Source organism: Micropterus salmoides, unplaced genomic scaffold (genome assembly GCF_014851395.1).
Source record: "Micropterus salmoides isolate LMB-PRFRI ecotype aquatic unplaced genomic scaffold, ASM1485139v1 Ms_hic_scaffold_5, whole genome shotgun sequence".
Taxonomy (NCBI): Eukaryota; Metazoa; Chordata; class Actinopteri; order Centrarchiformes; family Centrarchidae; genus Micropterus; species Micropterus salmoides.
Window position 1 is genome coordinate 36717852 of NW_024044237.1, and position 24110 is coordinate 36741961.

Sequence of the window (24110 nt, forward strand, 5' to 3'; positions counted from 1 at the left end):
TAGGGCCTAACTGGAAGTTAGCTGGCTCGGCCTGTGGAAGTCGACACACTGAACGCTATAACGCTACCAGAAGCCGACGCAGTGCTTCCTCCGTAGGCTACAGCGCAGACTCGACGCAGAAGTATAAATCACCCTTTAGACCCCTTGGGAAAGGAACCGGGTCTCTAAGATCTAAGACCTAATCCCGATGTCTCAGACTTTGAGGGGCGTTCCTGCAAAGTCTGAGCGGGTTGTTTCACTGTCACATCATCAGGTGCGCAGACTTTGCCTGAGGGAACTGCCCACAGTTCATAGCGTTGTGACATAAAACACGGGGGGGGGGGGGGCTTAAGCTCTCAATCTACTTGCTTTTTAACAACGCGCCCACTTGAACGGCATTGTTCACATACTTGCTTGTGTACTTTGTGTACTTTGCGTGTACCTGGAGGATTGTACGTACCCTCGAGGGGGCAGATCAGGGCCGGATCACCCCTGGCCCACATCAGAATACCCCTAACACACACGCTCTCTGTTTATTAGTCTACACTCTACATTTCCAGCTAAACTGAGGCTTATTGTAATTATTTTTGATCATTCTCTCTGCTCGCCTGCCAGTTTTGCACAGAGTTCTGCGTGCACGCCATGCGGCTAATGCACAACATGGTTCCTCACGGGTCTATTTCAAGTAGGCTAACTGTTTAAAAACGATATGATATTCTTTGTGTGGTTCATCAATGCTGATAAAAGATCCAAACAACTCTGCAGCAACAGCGGTGGAGCTGGAGTGTTCCTCTTCTGCCGCTGCACACATACATGAGCACTGACCCCCTGTTGACAGTCAGGGTTACTAAAACTTTTATTAAAAGCTTCTTTCTTTTCACATGTTTATTTACAGCATTAAACGTGTTTTTGTTCACTTATTGGGAGAAACCCTGCATTTCTCTGTAAAATCAGACGATGAGCAGCCCCATAGCGCCAAAATGGTACAATCCATGTTTCGACTGACAGTCCAATCTTCGACTATTCGGGGTCCAGGAGGTTTTCTCCAAAACATCCCGCCATTATTCTCCTTTGTTCAGTCTGCTGCTGACCTTCTGCGGTTTGCAAATCAACTGCTTTACCGCCACCACCGGGGCTGGAGAGTGGAAGAGGAACTGCTGCGGACAGATCCTGAAATACTGCGCCAACGTTCATGTGCTGAGATGCATCTTGCACAGCGTTAATTTCTGAAGGCCTGCGTTCCTCTGGAGCGCAGGCCTTCAGAAATTACGCGTGGCAGCCATCTTGCATACGTGAACGTGCTGTCCTCTTCCTGTTTATAACATTGTGCAGCCTTTTGCACTCAATCACTCACCAGATGACGTCACTTAAGTCTGTTCAGGGTTTAGGGGGGACATTGAGATTGGGCCATTCATTCTGGATCTAAACGTGACCACATGGGAGAAAGACTTCCTGAAGATGTTTGGGTGCAGAACTCCTCACTGTGGATACGTCACGGCCTGAAACAGTTCAAAGTTCTGCACCGTCACTGGCCTTCACCTGGCCGTCCTGCATGTTTCTGTAGTCCTGCCTCAGTGGGACACGTGTTTCTGTGGGAGCTACTCCTTGTTAGAGCCAGACCGATATGGGATTCTTAAGTCCGATACCGACTTCGATATTTGAGGATTTTAAAATCTGATAAGCTGATGCATCACTTGTGACACGAGGGAAGGATCCGACTCGCTGTTTCTTTATTAGTCCCAAATCTGTTTTTGTTATCTGTTGTAAACGGCGCTGGTGATTTATCCGCAAGTTATACGGGCCGATAATATCTGCATAACGGTAAATCTGTCGGGCTCTGCTCCTTGTTTCGTGAAAAGTTCAAGGTTTTTTTACCAGAGCAAGACAGGCTGCAGATCTGTCATCTGTTTGTTTGCTATGCTGGCCTGGATAATAGACTCTTTTTTCCTTTGGAAGATTCATTGCTCAGGTGCCTCAGCAGCTCATATGAGTGCAGGAAATCAATGAATCCAGATTTTCATACACCAGAAAACTGAGCGAATGTTTCAGTCTTTGCTTCATCAGTGGCCTGCAGGCTTCCTCTGCTCAACTGGGAAAACCTCATTTGTGTTCTCCCTTTCACCTTTGGAGAAACTGCGATATAAATAACATAAAGGCTGCGAGAACTTTACGTACACAAGGAGTCCTTTATCTGGAACTTTTCTTGTTATCATGGGACACATTTACACCGGGGACTCAAACAAGCAACTTGACCTCAACGCCAAAGAGTTGACGCAGCAGTCAGAGCGCATACTCAACCGTAGTGATGGTACCCGTCACTTTTGTTGAAAGCATTTGTTAAAAATATTCTAAACAATATCTTTCAAAGAAATGTTGACTAACAAATGAAACTGCTTTGAGAAAGTGTATCTGCACAATGAAAAGACATGCAATGCAATTTAATGCAAAAAAACAACAACTTATAACTTATAGTCTGTTTTTATTTTTATATTTTGAACTGTCACCTGAATTTCGTGTCTCTTTTTATATAAATAAAAAACATTTCCACCATAAATTGGTGCAGAAAATTTCTCCAGAATGTTGGAAAGTGTTTAATGCTGAAAAGTTCATCATCACACCCCTAATCTGAGCCCTGATGTCCAACAACTTGGTTATAATTATGATGACTGGATTGTTTTTCAAGTCTTACGTTTATTTTAAAGACGGCATCATGACCACATACTGATTCCTCACATGGTCGCTCTTAAAGTCACATTTCTAACACGAATGAGCTGATTCTCATGTTTTCATCCCAAACATCTGAAACAAACGTGACTTTGAATCAATGTTATTTTCTTCCTGTCAGGTGTTGAGTGTTTTTCTGACTGGGAGCTCCGGTGTTTGACCAGCAGGGGGCAGAAGGTCAACGACTTACCCCGCACCAAAGATCATCTGTGATGCGGGGAGCGCTCACTCTGATCTCCTCTCTCAGGAACATCTGTTCAGCCCGCTGATGCTCAAGAACAGTTCTGGTCTTTGTACTTAGAAGATGATAAGTGGAGAGTATAAGAAAGTCAAAATCTAAAAATATAATAAATGGTGGTAATGATGAACAGCAATAAATTTACATTATTTCTCTGTTTTTCAGGCCTAAACTTTGTCTTTACCTTCTTTAGTTCTTCTGCAGCAGTGGAAGGAAAGTGGACACATTTCTACAGTGAACACCTTGGAACAGCCTGTTAACACCCTCAGAAGCTTTATGTGTACAATATTATATTTATTATATTTAATATTAATGAAGGCAGACGGAGCAGCTGGACATCGGTTGATCCTACAGTGAAATAATGAACAAAACTTCTTCATTTCTTTGTTGATTTTAGATCTGAAAATGTCTGTTTTGGTGACGTAAACGTTGTTGTAAACTTTGGCGGTTTGCTGCTGACTTTGGTTCCATTTAAGGTTTTTCACTTGAACTACTTAAATTCACAGAAGAACTACAAACATGGGGCTGTCCTGAAACGTCTGAGCCGTAGTGTGCACTACATGTTACAGTCTGCTACATAATAAACTACTTCTCCCAGAAAATTATTGCAATTACAAATGTTTTGGGATTCTCATGTTTATTTATTTTGTTTGTGTTGGAACAACACACAAAAAAGGAACAGAGAAAAAGGCCAAATCTGATCATACAGAACTCCAAAAATGGACTAAATTATTGGCCCCCTCAACTTAATATGTGGAAGCACCCTTTGAAAAACTACCTGCAATCAGTGCGTTTCTTCCGCCTCTGTTCTGGACTTCTGGACCAGCTGCTCCAGGTCTTTCAGGTTTGATGGGTTCCTTCTCCCAGCTGCTGATCTGAGATCTGTGCTTTGGGTCATTGTCCTGCTGTAGGGCCCAGACCCTCTGACGGAGACCCAGCTTTCTGAAACTGGGCCCTACATTGGACCCCAGAATTCTTTGTTAGTCTTCTGATTTCATAATGCCATGCACACAGTCAAGGCATCCAGAGCCTGAAGCAGCAAAGCAACGGCACAACCTCCGTGAACCTCCACCACGTTCGACTGCAGGGACCCTGTTCTTTTCTGGGATTTTGTCCTCTGTCTGCAGGACTTTCTCCCAGAAGGACTTTGGCTTCCTCAGCTAGGTTTCTGTGTCAGCAGCGGGGTCCTCCCGGGTCCCTTTTCATTCAGATGGCGACGAAAGGTGCGAGCTGACCCTGCTGGACTCTCTGTCTGCAGGTCAGCCTGAATTTGTTTGGAAGTTGATCGAGGTTCTTCGTCCACTATTCCTTCGTTTTAATCTTTCATCGGTTGTTGTCTTTGGTCCACGTCCAGGCAGATTAGCTGCAGGTCCACGGGCTGCAGACTTCTTCACACACAGGAACATTAAGATCTCTGCAGACGGACTTTGCTTCGCTAAAATGTCCAAATCCTCAGACAACTCTTTTCTCTTCTTTCTTCTGTCCGTGCTCAGTGTGGAACACGACACAAAGGTTGAGTCAAACTTTCTCCATTTGAACTGGTTGTGAGTGTGATTTCTATTTTCAGCACGTGTGAGCTGCTGCAGGTCAGGTTAATTATACATTCAGACAACATCAGATGTTTCAAATACAATTATTTATGACGGTTTTCAAAAGGTGCCACTAATTTAGTCCTGTCCATGTTTGGAGTTCTGTGTGGAACGTCTCAGATTTGGCTTTTTTTCTCTGCTTTCTTTGTGTTGTTCCGATGCAGACTGTAGACCAGTTTCTGGGAGAAGCAGTGCATTATGTGACACACGCGGGGGATTTTTGACTGTACATAGGCTGTTATTGTTTTGGAAATATTCTTGCATCTTGTTTCAAGGTGTTGAAATCAAACAACGTGATTTTAAAAAGTGAAATATATGGCAAGCTGTTTTAACAGTTATACCTAAAAACTTTAACGCTATTTTAAAGCTACTAGTACTTATTTATTACTTCATGTTTTACTATTACCAATTGATAAGATACTAGTACTTAATTTGTAGTTATGAGTAACTGTATCATTAGTTACTAGTAACTAATTTTTCCCATTGAAATCTATGAGGCTCAGCAGGTCAGATTTCACCACATTAGTTACTGACAAATAATGAATATTTACTAATAACTATTTCCATTTTACTAGTATCTGTAATTCAGATACAAGTGCTTATTTTGTTCAAACATTACTCTCTTGGAATAGTTTCTAGTGACTACATATTAAGTACTATTCAACTGTTTTTAGTAAAACGGTAATAGTCACCTGTTACTAAAAACAGAGTTAACAAAAAACTAGTGGAATAATTACCAGTAATTTATCAGTTAGTTACTGGTAATTATTCCATTAATTACTAGCTAATTACTAACTAAAAAATAAGCACTAGTAACTAATGGAATAGTCACAAATAACTAAAAATGAAGTGCTAGTGTCTAAAACAGGAATAGTTGATATCTGATCTGCAGAGCACTGTTTCAAAATGAGTTTCTAGGTGTACTAGTTATTTAAGTGTTGAAAAGTGGTTTAAGGGCTCAGATTAGGGGTTTGATGAAACACTGTATCCACCAGATGTGATGATGCACATCTGGGGTCATGGGAACAAGACCGGAAGACATTTTAAAACTATTTCTAATAATAGTTGGGGGGGGGGGGGAGCATTAAACACTTAACTTCCTGCATTCTGGAGACATTTTCTGCACCAATTTATGGTGGAAATGTCTTTATTTTTATAAAGGAAACACAAAATTCAGATGGCAGGTGGCAATAATTCAAAATATAAAATGATATGTTTTATATATAATAATATAGATTTTATATTAAAAGTTACTTACCTCTGTGTCAGGCTGGCTCTCCTCTCTTAACTCAAAAATAACTGGATTTGTTTTATATTTATATAAAAAAAAACAGAATCAAACTCGCGGCTTTACAGAAACCCAAATATCATGGTATTGTCATTATAAAAGAAATAAAAATAAAATTATACAGGAGTAAAATGCAGCAATCAGTAGCTTGTTTGTTTTTTAGCTTAGGTAGCTCAGATCTGTTTCTCTTATATTTACATTGCAATTCTTATTCAACTCTCGTTGTGCAAATAAACCTTTCTTATTGCATTTGTTATTTAAAATTCTTGTTGCAAGAACATCTTTAATAAATGCTCAAAACTAAGTTTTAAAGAGTACCTTTTAAAGGCTTGCCCTAGTAATAAACACATTAATTGTCCTCAGAGTGAGACCTCTTCGCGGCTGGAGGTGAACGTCACAGGGAATTTCCAGTGGGGAAGGAAATCGACTTCAACAACTGAGACTAACTTTGTGTCACCTGCAGGACTTTTGCTGCTCGTTGTCGTGAATAAATGTCGATTTAAAAATAGTTTAGTTATTTAACTGTAATGACGCGGTCGTAACGCGTCATGACGCACTGCTACTAAAGCTCATTTAGGTGTAAATGGATCCGCTGCTTCTGCGAGGACTTGGCGAAATGATGTGCGAAAGTCATCAGGGGTGAAGTGGACTGAGGACCGTCACTCATAGTTCATGTTGAGAATACCGACTTATAACCTGACCTAGCGACCCAGGTAAGAGCTCCTTAACTACCCACACTGTCTATAATAGCTAACGTTAACTAACCTAACTTGATTAGCTGTTAATTAATATTCATTATTATACTTCTGCCATGACTCGTGAGAAAAGCGCGACTGTTGCTTTGTTATGCTACTCACTTCCTCATTAGCCAGGTAACTTTCAGAGCGTCACCACCAAACTCCGTCTTATAAATGGGAACTTTAAGGTTTCTTTCTGGATAGCCAATATAATAATGTCTTACATCAGCACTTAAGATACTTATATATATTTATGATAACCCCTGGTAAATTCGGCTTGTATGCACTCTTCGTTATGTCTTTATTTTAGTCGAAGTTAGAACTTTTACCACAGCCTCACTCGCTGGATTTCCTACCGCAGTCCACGTTTTCTTGGTGGCAGGAGACCGTGTGGGTGAACAGACAAACCATAGAAGAAGCTGAAACTTTTATTTAAAGTGAATAATATGAATTTTACACTTGCCGAAAACAGCAGTGGACTCGCCTGACTCTCTATATATGTTAAATGAAGTTCTTGAGTTCAAGTCCCCAAAGTGAATAGTGCAGAACCGTTAAACCGGATGATATTTCTCCGGAGTTTCGTGTTACGTTCTCCGCTCCCGAAGCTAGCTCCTACTTAGCTAGGACAGGTAGCGGTTTGTACCGACTCTTTCAGGACATTCTGTGTAACATGAAGCCAACAGTCTGATAGTAACTGTACTGCTGTCGCTGCTGTACAAGTATAATCTGTTAATAACTTATTTTTAAAGCGGTCGGCTTAGTAACATAACAGACAAACAGTCCGGTAGTGCTAGCTGATAGCCAGACAGCTAGCACAGGCGCGTTCATGTGTAACCGGTGCGTGCACGCGCGATGCAAGCAGCAACAAGTGTTTATTAATAAATACTAATTAAGATAATACTTATTTACTGTCAAAATACATTATGCATTGTATAATAAATGCAGAAATGTTGTTATTGAAACTAATTCACCTGATTATTTCCTCCCTTTAGTGTTTCTGTGCTTATAAAAGAAGTAAAATTATAAATGAACAGTAATAAATGTTTTAATTTAGTGGTTGGTTGCTTAACACACATCGTAGTGACAGTCATTGTATTTAGGTGTAATGGTTGTGTTTGACCTTTGCAGACACCATGTCTGTCCATGGAGAAGACTACCTTCATAATACTCAGGTAAACTCACCTTTAGCTGTTCTTCATCTGTGTCACAACAACAGTGAAATCTTTAGAACCAAAACAATATCTCATTCTGTCTTTTAGCTTTCAGCCACATCTCTGTCATTATTCAGGAGCCGAAACAAGATATTTTACAACAGTACTGACTTAAACAGTAGTTTGTTTTAGAGCTGCACTGATTCATAGATCAGTTGTCAACTTAAACTTAAATTAGTCTGCAACTATTTTAATGGGTTAGGGTTTAATGTGAATATTTGCTGGTTTCGTTCCTCCTCTGTGACACTAAACTGAATAAATTTGGGTTGTGGACAAAACAAGACGTTTACGGACGTCATCTTGAGTTTTTGGGAAACACTGGCCGTCATTTTTCACCATTGTCTGTCTTTTTATAGACCAAATAACTAATCGATTAATCAGGAAAATGATTGAGAGATTAATTGAAATGAAAATAAACATTAGTTGCAGCTCTGGTATGTTTTTGGGTTGTGTTGCTGCAACGATCAGTCCGTTTAATGATGGTGAAAGATAGTTGAATAATTGTTTTTAGTAATTTTTCTAAGCTTCATAAGCTCAGAAAACGTTACCTGGTTCTAGTTTCTGCAGTGTTATGCACGATAGCGCATCTTGTTATAAATGTTTACGTCTGGTAAATTCCTTCTGCGTGTAAAAACAACTTGGCAAAACAGCTGATTCTGATTCTGATGGAACCGGATGTTTTTCACCATTTTATGACATTTTATAGACAAAACTCGAGAAAATCATCAGCAGATTAATTAATAATGAAAATAACCTTTTAGCTGCAGCTACTTTGCTTTTTGTTATCAATACACTGATATTAGAGTTTGTCTTCCCCGTACATATTGGTTAATACTGAAACATTTGTACGCTGAGCTGTTGGCGGAGAGTCTTCACCTGACGTCGCTCCGTCAGAAATACTTTATTGATCCACCGAGGGGAGATTAGTTTCGTTACAGTTGCTCACGTTGCCAAACGAGGCAATAAAGAAATCATCATTAGTAAAAATCTTGAAAAGATGTGCAATATATTGCATCGTATAACTTAGAAAATAGAAGTGTTAGGATAGGAGTGTGGAAATATGTGCAGTATACTACATTAATGAATCAATAGTAGTAAAAATAAAGAGTACTGATAATGTTGAGAGCCAGGGTGGATTTAAATCCTTCATAATTGCAGTATTGGGACAAATTAAACCAGAATATTGCTCATTAATCAGGTATTAATTTCTTCTTCTTTCAGATTTTTGAGAACATAATGATGGATCCATCGTGGGACTTTACACATTTTGCTGCGATGCCTCAGACGGCGTCCCTGCGGACAGGTGAGAGTCCCACCTTCATACGAAGAGACGTCCTCACTCAGCCGCTGTTTGATTTATCGCCTTGATTTATCTCATCTTAAATCAACAAAAGCTGCTTCTTTGTTTTTAAACCTGTCGCGACAAAAAGTTTGGTTTGATCAGCCGCTCCCTGCTCAGGTGTCACGAGCCTAAACAGCTGTTGGTTGTTTGTTTACTGATCATTTTAAGGTCTCCTTCAAACGCACACCGTGTTTTTTAAGGTGGATCTGAGGCTGTAGGGAACGTGAAGTAGAATGATGATCCCGCGGTCTTGCTGTTGGCGAGTTGGAGGCTGTGTAGTGATTAATCCCACTCGCTCAGGAAGGAAACTGTCCTTTTCCTCCTTGGGGAATCAAACTTTAACCCGAGCACACATAAATCTCTTTAAAATCACACCGCAGCTCCTTTTGTTCATAACGCTGTTATGCAGGAACATGTAACATAACTCCTGAGGAACAGCTCTTGTAATGTCAGTTTGCCGCTGGGACGTCCAGCCAGTCACTGCAGATGTGTTCACGGGCGTCAAGGGATTTACAAAGAGCCTAAGACCCCCCCCCCCTCATGGGCCCCTGTGTTTGGAAAGAATATGTACGGTAGTTAACGACGAGAGACGACTAATGTTTTGATCCCGTGTGAAGCCAAGAAAGTTTCAGTTTGTCGTAGAAACGTTGAAGAATAAGAAAATACCACAATCCGCTTGTTTGGCCACTTGTAAAACTGGCCTCAAAGCATGGAGCGCTTCCTGGGAGCTCGGAGGAAATGTGACGCTACCCGGCCGACCAATCCCAGTTCTTGCGGTCTGCGTGGACTCAAATAAACCCGAACATTTACCTGCAGGTGTTCCTGTTTACGCTGACAGAACTGTGAATGGGAAACGACAGAAGGTTAGAATATACTGTTATGGTGCTAAAGGTCTAGTTGAGTCCGCTCTACAAGCTCTCTGGGATCTCGTGTAGAACTAATAATGTGATAGGAGAGCCAGGAGCTGCGCGTTAAACAGACCATCATGGCCAGCAGTTAATGAGCATCAGATTAACTGTTAACTGGCTTCACTTCTGTTGTTTACTCAGATTTTGTCTTTATTTCCTGGTTCAGTTCAGTGTTGAGTTGTTTCTGAGGCTTTTCTGTTTCCTCTGTTCTTTATCTCTCTGACATTTTAGACACTAGAGCGGCGGTTTTCAAAGTCCGAGACCATGTCGGCCTCCCCTCAGGCAAAGCTTAGGAAAAGGTTCCTCCTCACCCCCCCCCCCTTGAGCCTAGTTCGCTCGATTTGCCGCTCGGCGAGCTCTGTGTAATGTGTGAACTACTCAACGAAGCATCAAAACGTGTCCCCGGCACATTTCTGACACATCACCGACGCCAGCCAGATATCTAGCACGCCAAATATGTAGGAGGAGTCGGCCGACTCGACATCCACATCCAGCCAATGAGAGCAGGCGGCTACTTTTTCACTTTCAACAGTTTTCACTGACCTGCAGCTCTCTGCAGCTCAGACTGCTGCTACCTGCTGATCCATCCTTTCACCCAGATTCTTTGTCTTTACAATTTCTATCTTTATGATAACAAACAGCTTTTTTTGTCTGTAGGTTCGCCTCATTTCCTGTTTCACATTTCACGTGTGTTTTCTTGACTAAACGTGGTTTGGAGTCCAGCGTCAGGTGACACAGCCGCTGTCAGCTCCTGTAGCGTGTGACCCCCTGTCACCGATCAGTCACGTCGTGTGAACGCCACGACGACTTCAGCACTCCCGTCATAAGACGGCAAGTTGTGCGGCGTGAACGGCACGGCCGTCGGGCGACGCTGAAGGTCGTGTAGTCTGCAGGAGACGTTAGTTTACTTGCTTTGATTTGCTCAATTCCTGGACGCCTATTGGATCATGATTATGTTGAATTGTCACATAGACACTCGACAAGAGAGACCAAATACAGAATAAAAGGTGTGTCCTCAGGAATTATTAGTATCTGAGTGATAAAGTGGGAAAAACATTAAATTTCTCTCTTTAACACACATTAAAGCTTTTCTATGTGATGCAGATCTGATAACTAATGTAATATTTGTTCACTTCCAGTCACTGAGCCTCCTCTGAAACTGTCTGGAGCCCCGTCTCCTACTTTAGCCACGTTTCCACCAAAAGTACCAGGATCAAATTTCCAAGAAACTAAAAGGCAACTGAAGTTTGATCTGACTGATGCACCGTACAGCGAGCAAAGCTTCCGACAGGCGTCGCTGTGACGTAGGGCTGCTCGATGGTGGCAAAAATCATCATAATCAGGATTATTACGGTCAAGACTGAGATGCATTTATTGAACTTTTAAAGTATTCAGTTAAAATAATATTAGTAACTTCAAACAACATTCAGAGCACGAGGATGACAGCAGCGCATTGTTTGACGGCGACTCAGTGTAACGCTGAAATTCAGCCGTGGCGTTCTGTCGGGAGTAGGGATGAAACGGTTACCAGTTTAATGATAAACCATGGTAAATTTCATGACCGCACAAGTTACCATGATAACCGTGTTTGATTACGGCGCTTTAGTAAATACTGTCCAGCATCAACCAACATTAGCAGCAGTTTCCCAGAAGCAGGCATTAATTCTGGCTATTGTCTAATTAGTTGTAAAAGTGTTCCTGCAGGAGAAACGCTGCAGACTCCTCTGTGTTTGTGTCAGCTGTTGGGCTCACTGCAGTTAAGAAAGGGTGCGCTGGATTTATGACACTAGACAAAACGAATACGCCACAATAATCATCTTACCTTGTTTTTATAATCATTGGAAGCCAAAATCTAAATCGTTTAATTGCCCAGCCCTACTGCAACAGCACAGTCAGCATGCCGGAGATTCACGCTGTGATTTATTGGTTTGCAGATTTGGTCACTGGGGGCAAAAGAGACGAGCAGTCGTAGCAAAGAGGATTTAAAATGCTCGACTTAAAGCCGGTACCCTCTATTCAGTCAGAAATGTTCAGCACTGAAAGATCCTGGTTCCTAGTTCCACACATCCAAAGAAGGTTAAAGTCAAGGGCAACTGGACTTGGTCGAAGAGACCAGAGACTTTTTCAGTTCTGAAATGACTGGTAGGGAAAGTCAGTGGTGGCGTAGTGCGGTCCTTTCATCACTTCCCCGGAAACTGAACAAGCGTTACCTCTTGGCCTCAGGGGAAAGTTCAGACTTGGCCACGGGTGGCTCTAACGACCATAACGACTTTTGTTACAGTCGTTACGTTAATATTAATTCCACCTGCGGAGATCAGCAGGCAGGTGAGAACGGGAACAGGTGAGCGTCACGTAGTGCCCAGAGAACCTGATCTGGAGAGGGCAGAGGAGAAGAACGGCTTTTATATTGTGAGAAATAACAGGAAGTAATGTCTCCCAGTAGTGCGAGCTTCGTAGCGGAGCGTTCAGCTGCTGGTTTATTAATCCAGCGCCTGCTGCATGTGTAAAATACAGCGGCTGATGAGAGGAGAGGTGACTGCTGAAAGTCAAGACGTTGTATTTAAGTTCATGTTCTGCTTGCTCAACAGTTGTTTAATAAATGGCTATTAAAGCACAGTAGCAGAATATTTGGAACGCTTTTTATTTTTTCATTTATCATTTTGGCGCTGGTGATTTTCCTTTGGGGGGCGTCAAAAACTTCTCCTATGCAGGGAAAAAAAAAGTTTCCCCACCAGTCAGTCAGAACTGAAGAAGTCCTTTGGATGAGGGACGAAACGTCTTCTAGTATCGTCAACCAAGTCCGGCTTCCCTCGACTTAAACCTTCTTTGGGTAGCTAAGACCTGGATGACTGAGAACCTTCACAGACGTCTAGTTCCAGCCGTTTTCTGACTGTGTTCCACGCTGGATGTTCTGGGACATAATGTAAATATTTTGCATGTGTTTTGTAGAGACACAGAAAGTAAGATTTAACTCCTTTGTGAGGCGTCCAAAGCGTGCGGTAATTCAGAGCCGTGTCCTCCAGTATCTGTAGCGGCCACGGCGCTCGTCACGGCGCTCGTCACGGCGCTCGTCACGGCGCTCGTCACGGCGCTCGTCACGGCGCTCGTCACGGCACGAGGTCAAGCCCAGAGCTACTTGCAGTTTTAACTCTGCTTGAGTCTTTATTTTGTTTTTTGACACTGAGAAGGGAAACCGCTCCTCCCTGGTCACCGCCTCCCACGTTTGATTGACAGCTCATTGATTCTCCATCTGTAGCTGAGAGAAGTGACGTCTGTGTGAAGTGAGTTTCTGTAACGGTGAGAGCAAACTGCCCGCTGATAAAGACTGAGACGGGTTAAAGCCAGCAAGTGGACTTTGAGTTGTGGGGGGGGGGTGCTGTCAGATAGTTAGGGCTTTGTTTTGGTTGCACATGTTGACGTGAATGCACACTTTGTTCACCCAAACTGTACAAACAGACGTGACAGTTAAACACTGAAGCCTCCGGTGTGCGAGGGGCGCTTGGTTTGGTGAACACGATGTGGGGCAGATGTTGTGTTTTGGGTTGAAGCAGCTGTGGTGGATCGTTTCCTGCTCACAGCTTGAGAAAGTTGTTTTCTCTTTGGGAAACGAATGTGATGAAGGCAAAGTGAAAGACGAGTTTCATGACGTGCTGGTGTGGTGAATGTGGGCCGGCGTTTCTGCGAGTCTCACTTCCCTGTTTAGTTTGTGTCTTTGCTCGGACGTGAAGACAGAGCAGTGAGTTGCTGTAGATGTGTAGGATGAGGGGAAAGTGCATCCTCTTCACATTTGCATAAGACTTCAACAGCTTCAGTTGCTCTGTCACCGACAGCAGACGTTGGTGATGGAGGTCAGAGGTCAAGCAGCTGCAGTCCTCCCTCCTGTCTTTCAGCCTACAGGGTTTCAGTACAAGAGGTGTTTCCGAGGATTTAGCCACCCTGCGGTGACTCTTTTAAAAGACTTTTTAAAGTTAAAATCATTAATCTGCCTCAGCAGTGTTTCCCCAGTTTAATGTGAGCTTTAGATTAATGTTGATTGGTCGTGGTGGTCGAGAGGTTTCGGGCTCCTCCCCCAAGGAAATGTTATGATTACCAATGACAAATATGTAATTTCACATCATATTGGGCCGTTATTTTCACCATATCTCTGAACAAATAGTTGGAAAACCTAGAACAGATAATAAATAACCAACAGCCAAAGATCAGCCTGCTGGAGGAACGACAACCTTCAGATCTGGGGAAAGTAATCTGGTTGGTTCTGATGCTCCACAGTGATTTTACAGTGAGGGCACAGCATGTTTTGGGCATCACCCCCTAAAACCCTGTTAATGTGACCTCAGAATCATTATAGATACGACTGTTCATGTTTGTCTTCTGTGTCTTCATTTCACAGCTTCTGACATTTATCTCTAGACATTAATATAAAAACAGGCAGCATCAGAAACCTCCTCCCTTCTGAGCTGCATTTTATTTGCACATTAAAATCTAAAAAGAAACGTCTCCTCATCAGCTTAAAAGGACGAGTTTGCATCACTAATTAGTTTTACTAGCTCTACTAACTTTACTAACTTTACTAACTTTACTAACTTTACTAACTTTACTAACTTTACTAACTTTACTAACTTTACTAGCTCTACTTCAAGCACATTTCCCTATTATACTGACAGACTTTTACACTGTGGTATTAGTACTTTTACTGAAGTAACACTTGTATTTTTACAGTGTGGTATTAGTACTTTTACTGAAGTAACACTTGTATTTTTACAGTGTGGTATTTGTACTTTTACTGAAGTAACACTTGTATTTTTACAGTGTGGTATTTGTACTTTTACTGAAGTAACACTTGTATTTTTACAGTGTGGTATTAGTACTTTTACTGAAGTAACACTTGTATTTTTACAGTGTGGTATTTGTACTTTTACTGAAGTAACACTTGTATTTTTACAGTGTGGTATTTGTACTTTTACTGAAGTAACACTTGTATTTTTACAGTGTGGTATTAGTACTTTTACTGAAGTAACACTTGTATTTTTACAGTGTGGTATTAGTACTTTTACTGAAGTAACACTTGTATTTTTACAGTGTGGTATTAGTACTTTTACTGAAGTAACACTTGTATTTTTACAGTGTGGTATTAGTACTTCGAGTTCCTTGAAAAATGGCTGAGCTGATTAATCATAACTGATTAATCAGCTCAGCCATTCTCCTGATGGATTACTTGATTAATGCACCGATTGTTTCAGTTCGTACTGACTTTGCCTCTCTGTGTTTCAGTGGACGGCCCGTACCTGCAGATCGTGGAGCAGCCCAAACAGGTAAAACCCACCCGTCCTCCCTCTGCTGCTCCGTCACAGCGATGTGAATGATCACAACGTGTTGGGAGACGCGTGGAGAGAAAAAGGATTCATTATTTCTTAAAGAATTTCCCCAAAGAAATGATTTCCATGTTTTCAGAATGAACTGAAAGATTTGAAGTTTGAATTCTCACCTGAAAATGGTAAATGATCACATGTTGGACTGAAAGACAAAAAGCTTTTAAATAAAATCCAGTGATTATTATCATCTGATATTTACAACGACAGGATTTATTCAGCAACTTCAGACTCTCTTTTTAAAATGTTGCTGATTGATAAACTAACTTCATCCTCATGAGTTTTTCTCTCGCACGTCTCCACCTGATCAGGACCGATCGACTTTTTCCTGCTTGTAAAACTCTAAAGGATTATTTTCTCCAGAGTAAGTGATAGTTGGAATCACTCTGCATATCACTTACATCGGGATAAATTCAGTGAAAATCACATTAAGACCAATTTATGCGCCATAGACTCGATGCAAGAATAAATATATAAATAATAAATAAATATAAATGGACCTTTAAGGATGAATAATTCTGTTGTGTTAAAATATGGAACATAATCTGAAGCATCTGCTTTCCTTCGCCTGACGAGTCCAGCTCACGCTACAGGATTTTACCTGCAGGTCGCCGAGATCGCCGACAGTCTGGCTGTGCATGAAATAGTATAATTCGTCACTTTAAATATTCCAAAGCAGCTAAACATTGGTGGCTATGGGAAAATAAGGGACTCAGATAAAAAGGGTGAGCTCTGAACTTCCTCTGGTGGAGCTTGCTTGTTTAGTTGAAGCAGAAACTGACTCTGTGGGTGAAGAGATGAGAAGACAAAGGCGGGACGGACCGAGCACGTGACGCAGCAGCGTTAATAACATGTTTGGTAAAACACAGCAAGCTTATCAAATTGTTTTCTAAGAAGGTTTAAAAATCCTCCACCATGCAGGTCACAGTGTTTATCCTGCGGTCAGATTATTACCACAGAGTTTCAGATGTAACTACAGGAAATGAGCCTTTTACCGTCAGAAAACATCAACACCCAACAGGGAGCAGGGTTTGGTATCTCATCGTCTGCGGTTACTTTATTGATTCCGGTTCTACTTTTTGAATCTGGTTGAACTTGAATCTCGGTTCAGGAACCCAGAAGCAGAATCCAAACTTTTGTTCTCGATACCCAACCCTACTTGTGTGTCAGCAGCAGCTTATGTGCATCACGATGAGACTTGAGGGGAACTGTCACTGTATGATTGGAGGTTGTTCAAAGTTTACTTTCTTAAACTGACTTCTACCGGAGACGTTTTAAGAGGGACACGACACTTTAAGAATCCTCATGCAGAAAGTTAGGAACCGAGACGCAGAATCCAAACGCAGGGGTCTTATCGACTGCTCGGGTCTTAGCGGGTCTTATCGACTGCTCGGGCCTTAGCGGGTCTTATCGACTGCTCGGGTCTTAGCGGGTCTTATCGACTGCTCGGGTCTTATCGACTGCTCGGGCCTTAGCGGGTCTTATCGACTGCTCGGGCCTTAGCGGGTCTTATCGACTGCTCGGGTCTTAGCGGGTCTTATCGACTGCTCGGGTCTTAGCGGGTCTTATCGACTGCTCGGGTCTTAGCGGGTCTTATCGAGTGCAGGGGTCTTATCGACTGCTCGGGTCTTAGCGGGTCTTCTCGACTGCTCGGGTCTTATCGACTGCTCGGGTCTTAGCGGGTCTTATCGACTGCTCGGGTCTTATCGACTGCTCAGGTCTTAGCGGGTCTTATCGACTGCTCGGGTCTTATCAAGTGCTTGGGTCTTATCGACTGCTCGGGTCTTATCGACTGCTCGGGTCTTATCAAGTGCTTGGGTCTTATCGACTGCTCGGGTCTTCTCGACTGCTCGGGTCTTAGCGGGTCTTCTCGACTGCTCGGGTCTTAGCGGGTCTTATCGAGTGCAGGGGTCTTATCGACTGCTCGGGTCTTCTCGACTGCTCGGGTCTTAGCGGGTCTTATCGAGTGCAGGGGTCTTATCGACTGCTCGGGTCTTATCGACTGCTCGGGTCTTATCGACTGCTCGGGTCTTATCAAGTGCTTGGGTCTTATCGACTGCTCGGGTCTTCTCGACTGCTCGGGTCTTAGCGGGTCTTATCAAGTGCAGGGGTCTTATCGACTGCTCGGGTCTTAGCGGGTCTTCTCGACTGCTCGGGTCTTATCGACTGCTCGGGTCTTAGCGGGTCTTATCGACTGCTCGGGTCTTATCGACTGCTCAGGTCTTAGCGGGTCTTATCGACTGCTCGGGTCTTATCAAGTGCTTGGGTCTTATCGACTGCTCGGGTCTTATCAAGTGCTTGGGTCTTATCGACTGCTCGGGTCTTAGCGGGTCTTATCGACTGCTCGGGTCTTATCGACTGCTCAGGTCTTAGCGGGTCTTATCGACTGCTCGGGTCTTATCGACTGCTCAGGTCTTAGCGGGTCTTATCGACTGCTCGGGTCTTATCAAGTGCTCGGGTCTTATCGACTGCTCGGGTCTTATCAAGTGCTTGGGTCTTATCGACTGCTCGGGTCTTATCGACTGCTCGGGTCTTATCAAGTGCTTGGGTCTTATCGACTGCTCGGGTCTTCTCGACTGCTCGGGTCTTAGCGGGTCTTATCAAGTGCAGGGGTCTTATCGACTGCTCGGGTCTTAGCGGGTCTTATCGAGTGCAGGGGTCTTATCGACTGCTCGGGTCTTATCGACTGCTCGGGTCTTAGCGGGTCTTATCGAGTGCAGGGGTCTAATCAAGTGCTTGGGTCTTCTCGACTGCTCGGGTCTTGGACATTTGGTAACGGAACACACAGATATAGTAATTTTCAGCTGATGCATCATGTCAGGCTGACAGTTGATCTCATGAATGTGTATTTAAATGATTGTCTCTCTTTGTCTCCCAGCGTGGCTTCAGGTTCCGGTACGGTTGTGAAGGTCCGTCTCACGGCGGTCTGCCGGGAGCCTCCAGTGAGAAGAACCGGAAGACCTACCCCACCGTCAAGGTAAGACTTCCTGTCTGTTTTCTCAGAACCAAAACTCAGCGTTGACCTGCCGACTTCCGTAGATGTTTGTGTGTCGTCTCCTTAGTGGACCTGAATCGTGTCGCCCGGCGTCTCCGCTGAGTATAAAGACATTTGATCAAACAGCTTCAGTCTGAGCTGTGCGGCTGTAACGAGCACATGAATCTGTTTTGTGAGCTCACCCAACTGTTGAAACGTTGAAAAGCAGGACTGACAGCCGCTGACATTTTAACTTCATTCCAACGTGAAGTAATGATGCTAAAAATACTTTCCAGGAAGTGATTAAAAGTATTTGATGCGTAAAGAAGGCTGAGAGCTGTGAAGTGTGGTCGACTTCACTCTGCAGAAACGCACAGTTTCCTGCGAGCTGTTTGTTGTCTGCATGTACAGAGAAGCAAAAACTTGGTTTGAAGGCAGAGAGCCAGCTGTGACTGTGTTCACCACCTTTAGTCTTCCTTTGCTTTTGTGCTGTGGAGAAGTTCTGAACAAGAGCTTTGCTTTTATATTAAACCACCTGTATTTGAACACCTAAGCCACGCTGAGGGAAAACATCCTAACTGTTTGAGCACGCAAGTTAACTTTGATGGTGGAAACTGTGGTTTTCCCGACACAAATGTTTTTTCGAGTTGCAATTTTTTATTTTATTTTACTCAGCGTCACAGTTCACAACATGCAAACAGTTACCACAGTGGGAACATAGCCCCCCACTCCTACCCAAGAGCGGTCAACCCGCCAGAGAAGTCGCTTTTATCTCAAGCTAGTCAGGAATATACTTCACACACTGAAGAGAAGAAATAAAAATACCACATACAGAAGTCTTTGAACGACGAGGCAGATTCCTTTGTTTTTGTTGTTCACTGAAGACATTTGGGTTTAAGATCAAAAGATGAGACAAGAGTTCAGAATTTCAGCTCTCATTTCCTGGTTTTCACGTCTAGATGTGTTAAACATCTCAGGACAAAACCACCGTTTGTTTGAACCCACCCATTTTTCAAGTGAGCAAAACTACTGGAACATGTGACTGCCAGATGTTTGTTGTTGCCCAGCTGTTGCCTTTTAGGCTGATTGTCCTTGTCCATCCTTGGTTCAAACCTATAAAGACTGCATTTCCTGTTAAAGAGGATAAACCAACATGAAGACCAGAGAGCTGTCTGTGGGAGAAAAGCAAGCTACTGTCAAGCTGAGAAAAGAAGGAAAATCGAGCAGAGCCGTCGGACAAACATTGAGCACAACAACGTGGAACGTCCTGAAAAAGAAAGAAACTACTGGTGTACTGAGCAACAGACGTCCAACAGGTCGGCCAAGCAAAACAACAGCAGCTGATGACAGAAATATGGTGAGAGCTGTGAAGAAAACATCAGCAGCGACCTCCACAGTGCAGAGTGAAGGTATCACAATCCACTGCTGGAAGAAGACTCAGAGAGCAGAAATCTAGAGGCCGCACCACAAGATGCAAACCTCTCATCAGCAGCAAGAATCACAAGGCCAGACTGAAATCTGTACAGAGATGAGCCGCAAAAGTCTGATGGACTGATGAGACCAAGATTAATCTCCAGCAAAGTGATGAAAGGCCAAAGTGTGGAGAGAGAAAGGAAGTGCTGATGATCTGAAGCGTACGAGCTCATCTGTGAAGCCTGCTGGAGGTGATGTCACGGCTGCTTCTGGATCAGGCTCAGTAATATTTATTGATGATGAACTGATGATGTCGCAGCAGAATGAATTCAGAAGAGGACAGAAACATTTTGTCTTACAGAGAAATGCATTGAAACTAATGTGGAGGAAGTTTATCCTGCAGCAGGACAATGAGCCAAAGCACACTGCCAACAAAACAAAGGACTTAGACTGGCCAAGTCAATCAGCTGACCTTCACCCAGCATGCATTTCACCTCCTGAAGAGGAGACTGAAGAGAGAAACACCCCGAAACAAACAAGAAGTGAAAGAAGCTGCGGTAAAGGCCTGGAACAGTTTGGTGATGCTGATGAGTCGCACTTGAGGCAGTTATTGCAAGCGAGAGTTCTGCCACCAAATATTAAATTTTATTTACTTTAAGATTATTTGTTCCTTTTACTTTTGGTCACTTGAAAAATGGGTGGGTTCAAACAAAGGGTGGTTTTGTCCTGAGTTGTTTAACACATCTAGACGTGAATACCAGGAAATAAAAGCTGAAATTCTGAACTCTTGTCTCATCTTTTGATCTTAAACCCAAATGTCTTCAGTGAACAACAAAAACACTTCTGGAGGGGACTGTACAGTGTGCGTCCATCTGTACTTATCCACTCAGGCCTCTACGCAGACCTCTCCTGAAAGAATCAGGAGCAAAGTGAAAGCACAGAAAACCAGGGAAGGATTCACGATCCACCAGCAGCAGCCACAGAACCCGCAGCTGATGTGAACAGAACAGTAATAACTTCAGTAAAACAGAACCAGGGGAACGTGTTGCTGTCAGGAGGCAGGTAGAAGGATCACACACTGGCATCCTCTGCAGAGGCTCTTTCACACAACATGGAGGAGAAACTGGTTTAAATTTGTGTAATATGATAACAGTAGATAAAATGTTTTATCTTTATTTAATACTAGAGCTGCACCATTTGGAGAAAAAGTCATATTGTGATTTTTGCGGCCAACATTGTGATTATGATGGAACAAATGGTCCTCTGAGTCTGCTCGCTTGGTTATCAAGGAATGTGCAAAATCCTGACATTTTGAAATGTGTGTTTCTCAACTTGAACAAAGTGAAACAATATTTAGAACAATAACTAGTAAACCAGATGTAAAACAGAACAAGGGGAGCAGATGTTGGCGCGCCGGCTCAGTGTCCGTCTGTCTGATGCAGAGTCTCCATCCACAACCTGGAGGAGGACCTGGACACCAGTGTGTTCAATAAGTATAACAATAAGATATCAAATACTGCATTTCATATAATAGTGTACTTTTTTTAGCTCTAGTTTAGTATTAAATGCAGTTACAGCTGTTTCATTTCTGTGGGTTGTTTTAAAAATTTCCTTGTGAAAGCAAAAGGCTCTTCATCGGTCTCTGATTTATTAATTCTAAGTACTAATTAGGCCTGACCCCTAATAGTCGAAGATTTGATGGTTCGATGGGCGGAGCCTGATTCGACGGTCAATCTAACAGTCGAAGCTTCGCAGGGAAACGAGGATCGTGCCATTTTGGCTCACAGAACTATCAGTTTTCTCCCAGTAAGTTAATATGCAGCCTGAAAATGTGAAAAGAAACAAGCTTTTAATAAGGTTTTTAAAGTGTGTGAATAAATCCTCCATTGTAACCTCGGGGCGTCAGTGCGCATGTGCCGAGTCGTCCGCACCTCACGGGACTACCGGATAATTTATCACCGTTGATGAACCGCACAAAGAAAGAGGGAGAGAGAGAGAAAGGGTCTTCAAAAAGCCTCAGTTTAGCTGTAAATTTACAGTGTAAGTTGAATGAATAGAGAGTGCAGCTCTGCAGCTTCTCGACATTAAAGCGGAGCCAACATGTGTAACATGTGATTTAAACTCTCTTTACGTCGTCCAGGAGGCCGTCAGCCTCTCCTGCATGTCGGACGACCCCGGGTGGTTTGTCTTCTGTCTTAATCTGCCCTGTCTCTGACTGAGACTCTCACATTAAAGCATGTTGTTTCTGTTGATGTTTAGTTTGCAGTCTGAAGCTCCCACATGTTCCGACCAAACCAGAGGAGACGGGGAAATCCCCAGATTCCTGCTGCCGTCTGACTTCACTGAACTTCACTACAAAACACATTTTAATTCACGCGAATCCAGATTTTATGCAACGGATGTTGTTCTTAAGTGTCGAAATCTCGAATAACCCCGGTCGCACTTGATTTCATTTTGGGATCATTTATATTTGGATTTTTTTCTTAACTTTGTGCAGAACTTTAAGCGAGAGGAAGGATGTGACAAAATGCTTAAAAGACATTGTTTAATTTACGTGGAATGCCTGCAGACTTATCTGGACGGTGGTGAAACACTTGTACACTTAGTTGGTTTCAGATTTCTGGATAAAGAAATAAAAAAAAAATAAAAAATGCTGGTGGGTGTTTGTTACAAGCAGAGGTGAAAGGAGGTGAAGGCATCGTAACAAGCCAGGAAGTCTTGTTCTCTCTCTGTGTTCAGCGTCGTGGTCGTGGTCGTGTCGGACGGACGTGTGCACGTTGTTGTCGGTGCGATTGAATGTTGGGGCTGCAGAGCGGGAAAACCCCTCACGCTGTTCTGGTAGGACCAGTGGGAGGAGGAGGAGGATGATCATGTTTCTGACTCACCAAACGTCTCTGCCAGGCCGTCTTTAGCAGACATATGTCATTATTTGCCTTGTTAATTGATGAATTTATGCCCTGTGGTTCTGTGTTATTTGTATGTAAATGTCTGCAATTTCCTCTAAAGTTTGGTGGAAAGAAGTTTGTCAGAGAAAATTTCCCTAAACGAAGTGCAAGAAGATTTTTGGATAACTTCCAGGAAGTTATTAGGATATTATTTGGAAATGTTAAATGGCTTTCAAAGATGAAACAAACACAAGCTGACGAATGATGACATGAAAGCAGCTTTAGTCGGAAGGGAAGTTAAGTTTTTTAGGGGAATAAAGTGACAGTGGATGATAATAAATAATTAATCTGAGGTAATTATTTATCAGAAGTTGCCAACAACCAGTAAACTGCTGTAACTTCTGCTTTTAATTCTTGTTGAGTAAATCAAAATTAAGTTATTGAGCTTTATTTATTCCAAAATAAATAAACAAAATGACACTGAAAACTGAATCAATCCTTTTTTTTGTTTAAAAATCTCCCTGGAAATACGTTTATCTGTCATCTGTAATCATATTTTAAATGGTTTAAACTATTTTGTTTAAAGTAATGTTAAATTAATTATGTGTGCGAGTTCTTAATTCAGGAGCATGATTATTTGAGAGCAGAAATTAGTGACGCACATCAGTTTGTAACCAAAATTAAGTAATTCACAAGTAAATGATTGGTTTGTGTGCATGAATTAGTTTGATATCTAACAAAAATATAACTTCGTTCCTCATGGAGCATTTATTGATGAGTTTATGATCTTATGAAAGTCTTTTAATGTATAATTCATATAAAACAGCCAGTAGAAACATTTTTTTAAATACTTTAATCTCACTGAAAAATTTTATCTCCTCTTTTATAATTTTCTTCAGTTCATGTCTGTGAAGATTCTCAGCCATCCAGATTATAGAACTGACGAAGCTGCTTGATTTTAATTTGCTGGGCTCTCCAGTGCGACCAGTTTAGTCACACATGCCCCTAAAAATAGAAACGTGCGAACGGGAAAAATTATTTACGAGCACAGTTTGCGAGAAAAGATTTCTACCATAACCACCTCCGCCTCGCCGCTATCTGTTCAAAACACAGTCGGACTTAGGGATGTCACGAGAGCCGAGTGTGTCCGAGTACCAAGTCCATACCTAAAATCTTGTTTTACAAGGCACTGAAGATCAAACACGTGGAAGATGGAGACAAGTGCAGCTGCAGCTCCGCCTCGACTCGGAACGTGGAAACCGGGTGCAGTTAAAGCCTGGAGTTCTCCCAGTTCTGGGATCTGCTGGAGAGCTATTTTAACTCAAAATCACCAAAGGTGTCGATGCAGTTTGCAGCTCTAAGAACCGAACGTCTGTCCAACGCTCCTGTTACTGTAGGAGGAGTCAGGACAATACGATCCATTTCACTCAATATCAATCAATAACTTCCAGTA

The 24110-nt window shown here is 42.6% G+C and overlaps 1 protein-coding gene across 2 annotated transcripts in view; it reads left to right on the top strand.

The window, feature by feature from the left end:
- Window positions 1–6217: 6217 nt before the first annotated feature.
- Window positions 6218–24110, top strand: part of nfkb1 (nuclear factor of kappa light polypeptide gene enhancer in B-cells 1) — a 55963-nt gene continuing 38070 nt past the window's right edge. For both annotated transcript variants that reach the window (XM_038699792.1, XM_038699793.1), the window contains exons 1-5: window positions 6218–6531; window positions 7684–7727; window positions 8988–9069; window positions 15288–15328; window positions 18264–18362. In XM_038699792.1, coding sequence (XP_038555720.1) covers window positions 7689–7727; window positions 8988–9069; window positions 15288–15328; window positions 18264–18362 — 261 coding nt within the window. In that variant the 5' untranslated portion in view covers window positions 6218–6531; window positions 7684–7688. The remainder of the gene's footprint in view (window positions 6532–7683; window positions 7728–8987; window positions 9070–15287; window positions 15329–18263; window positions 18363–24110) is intronic.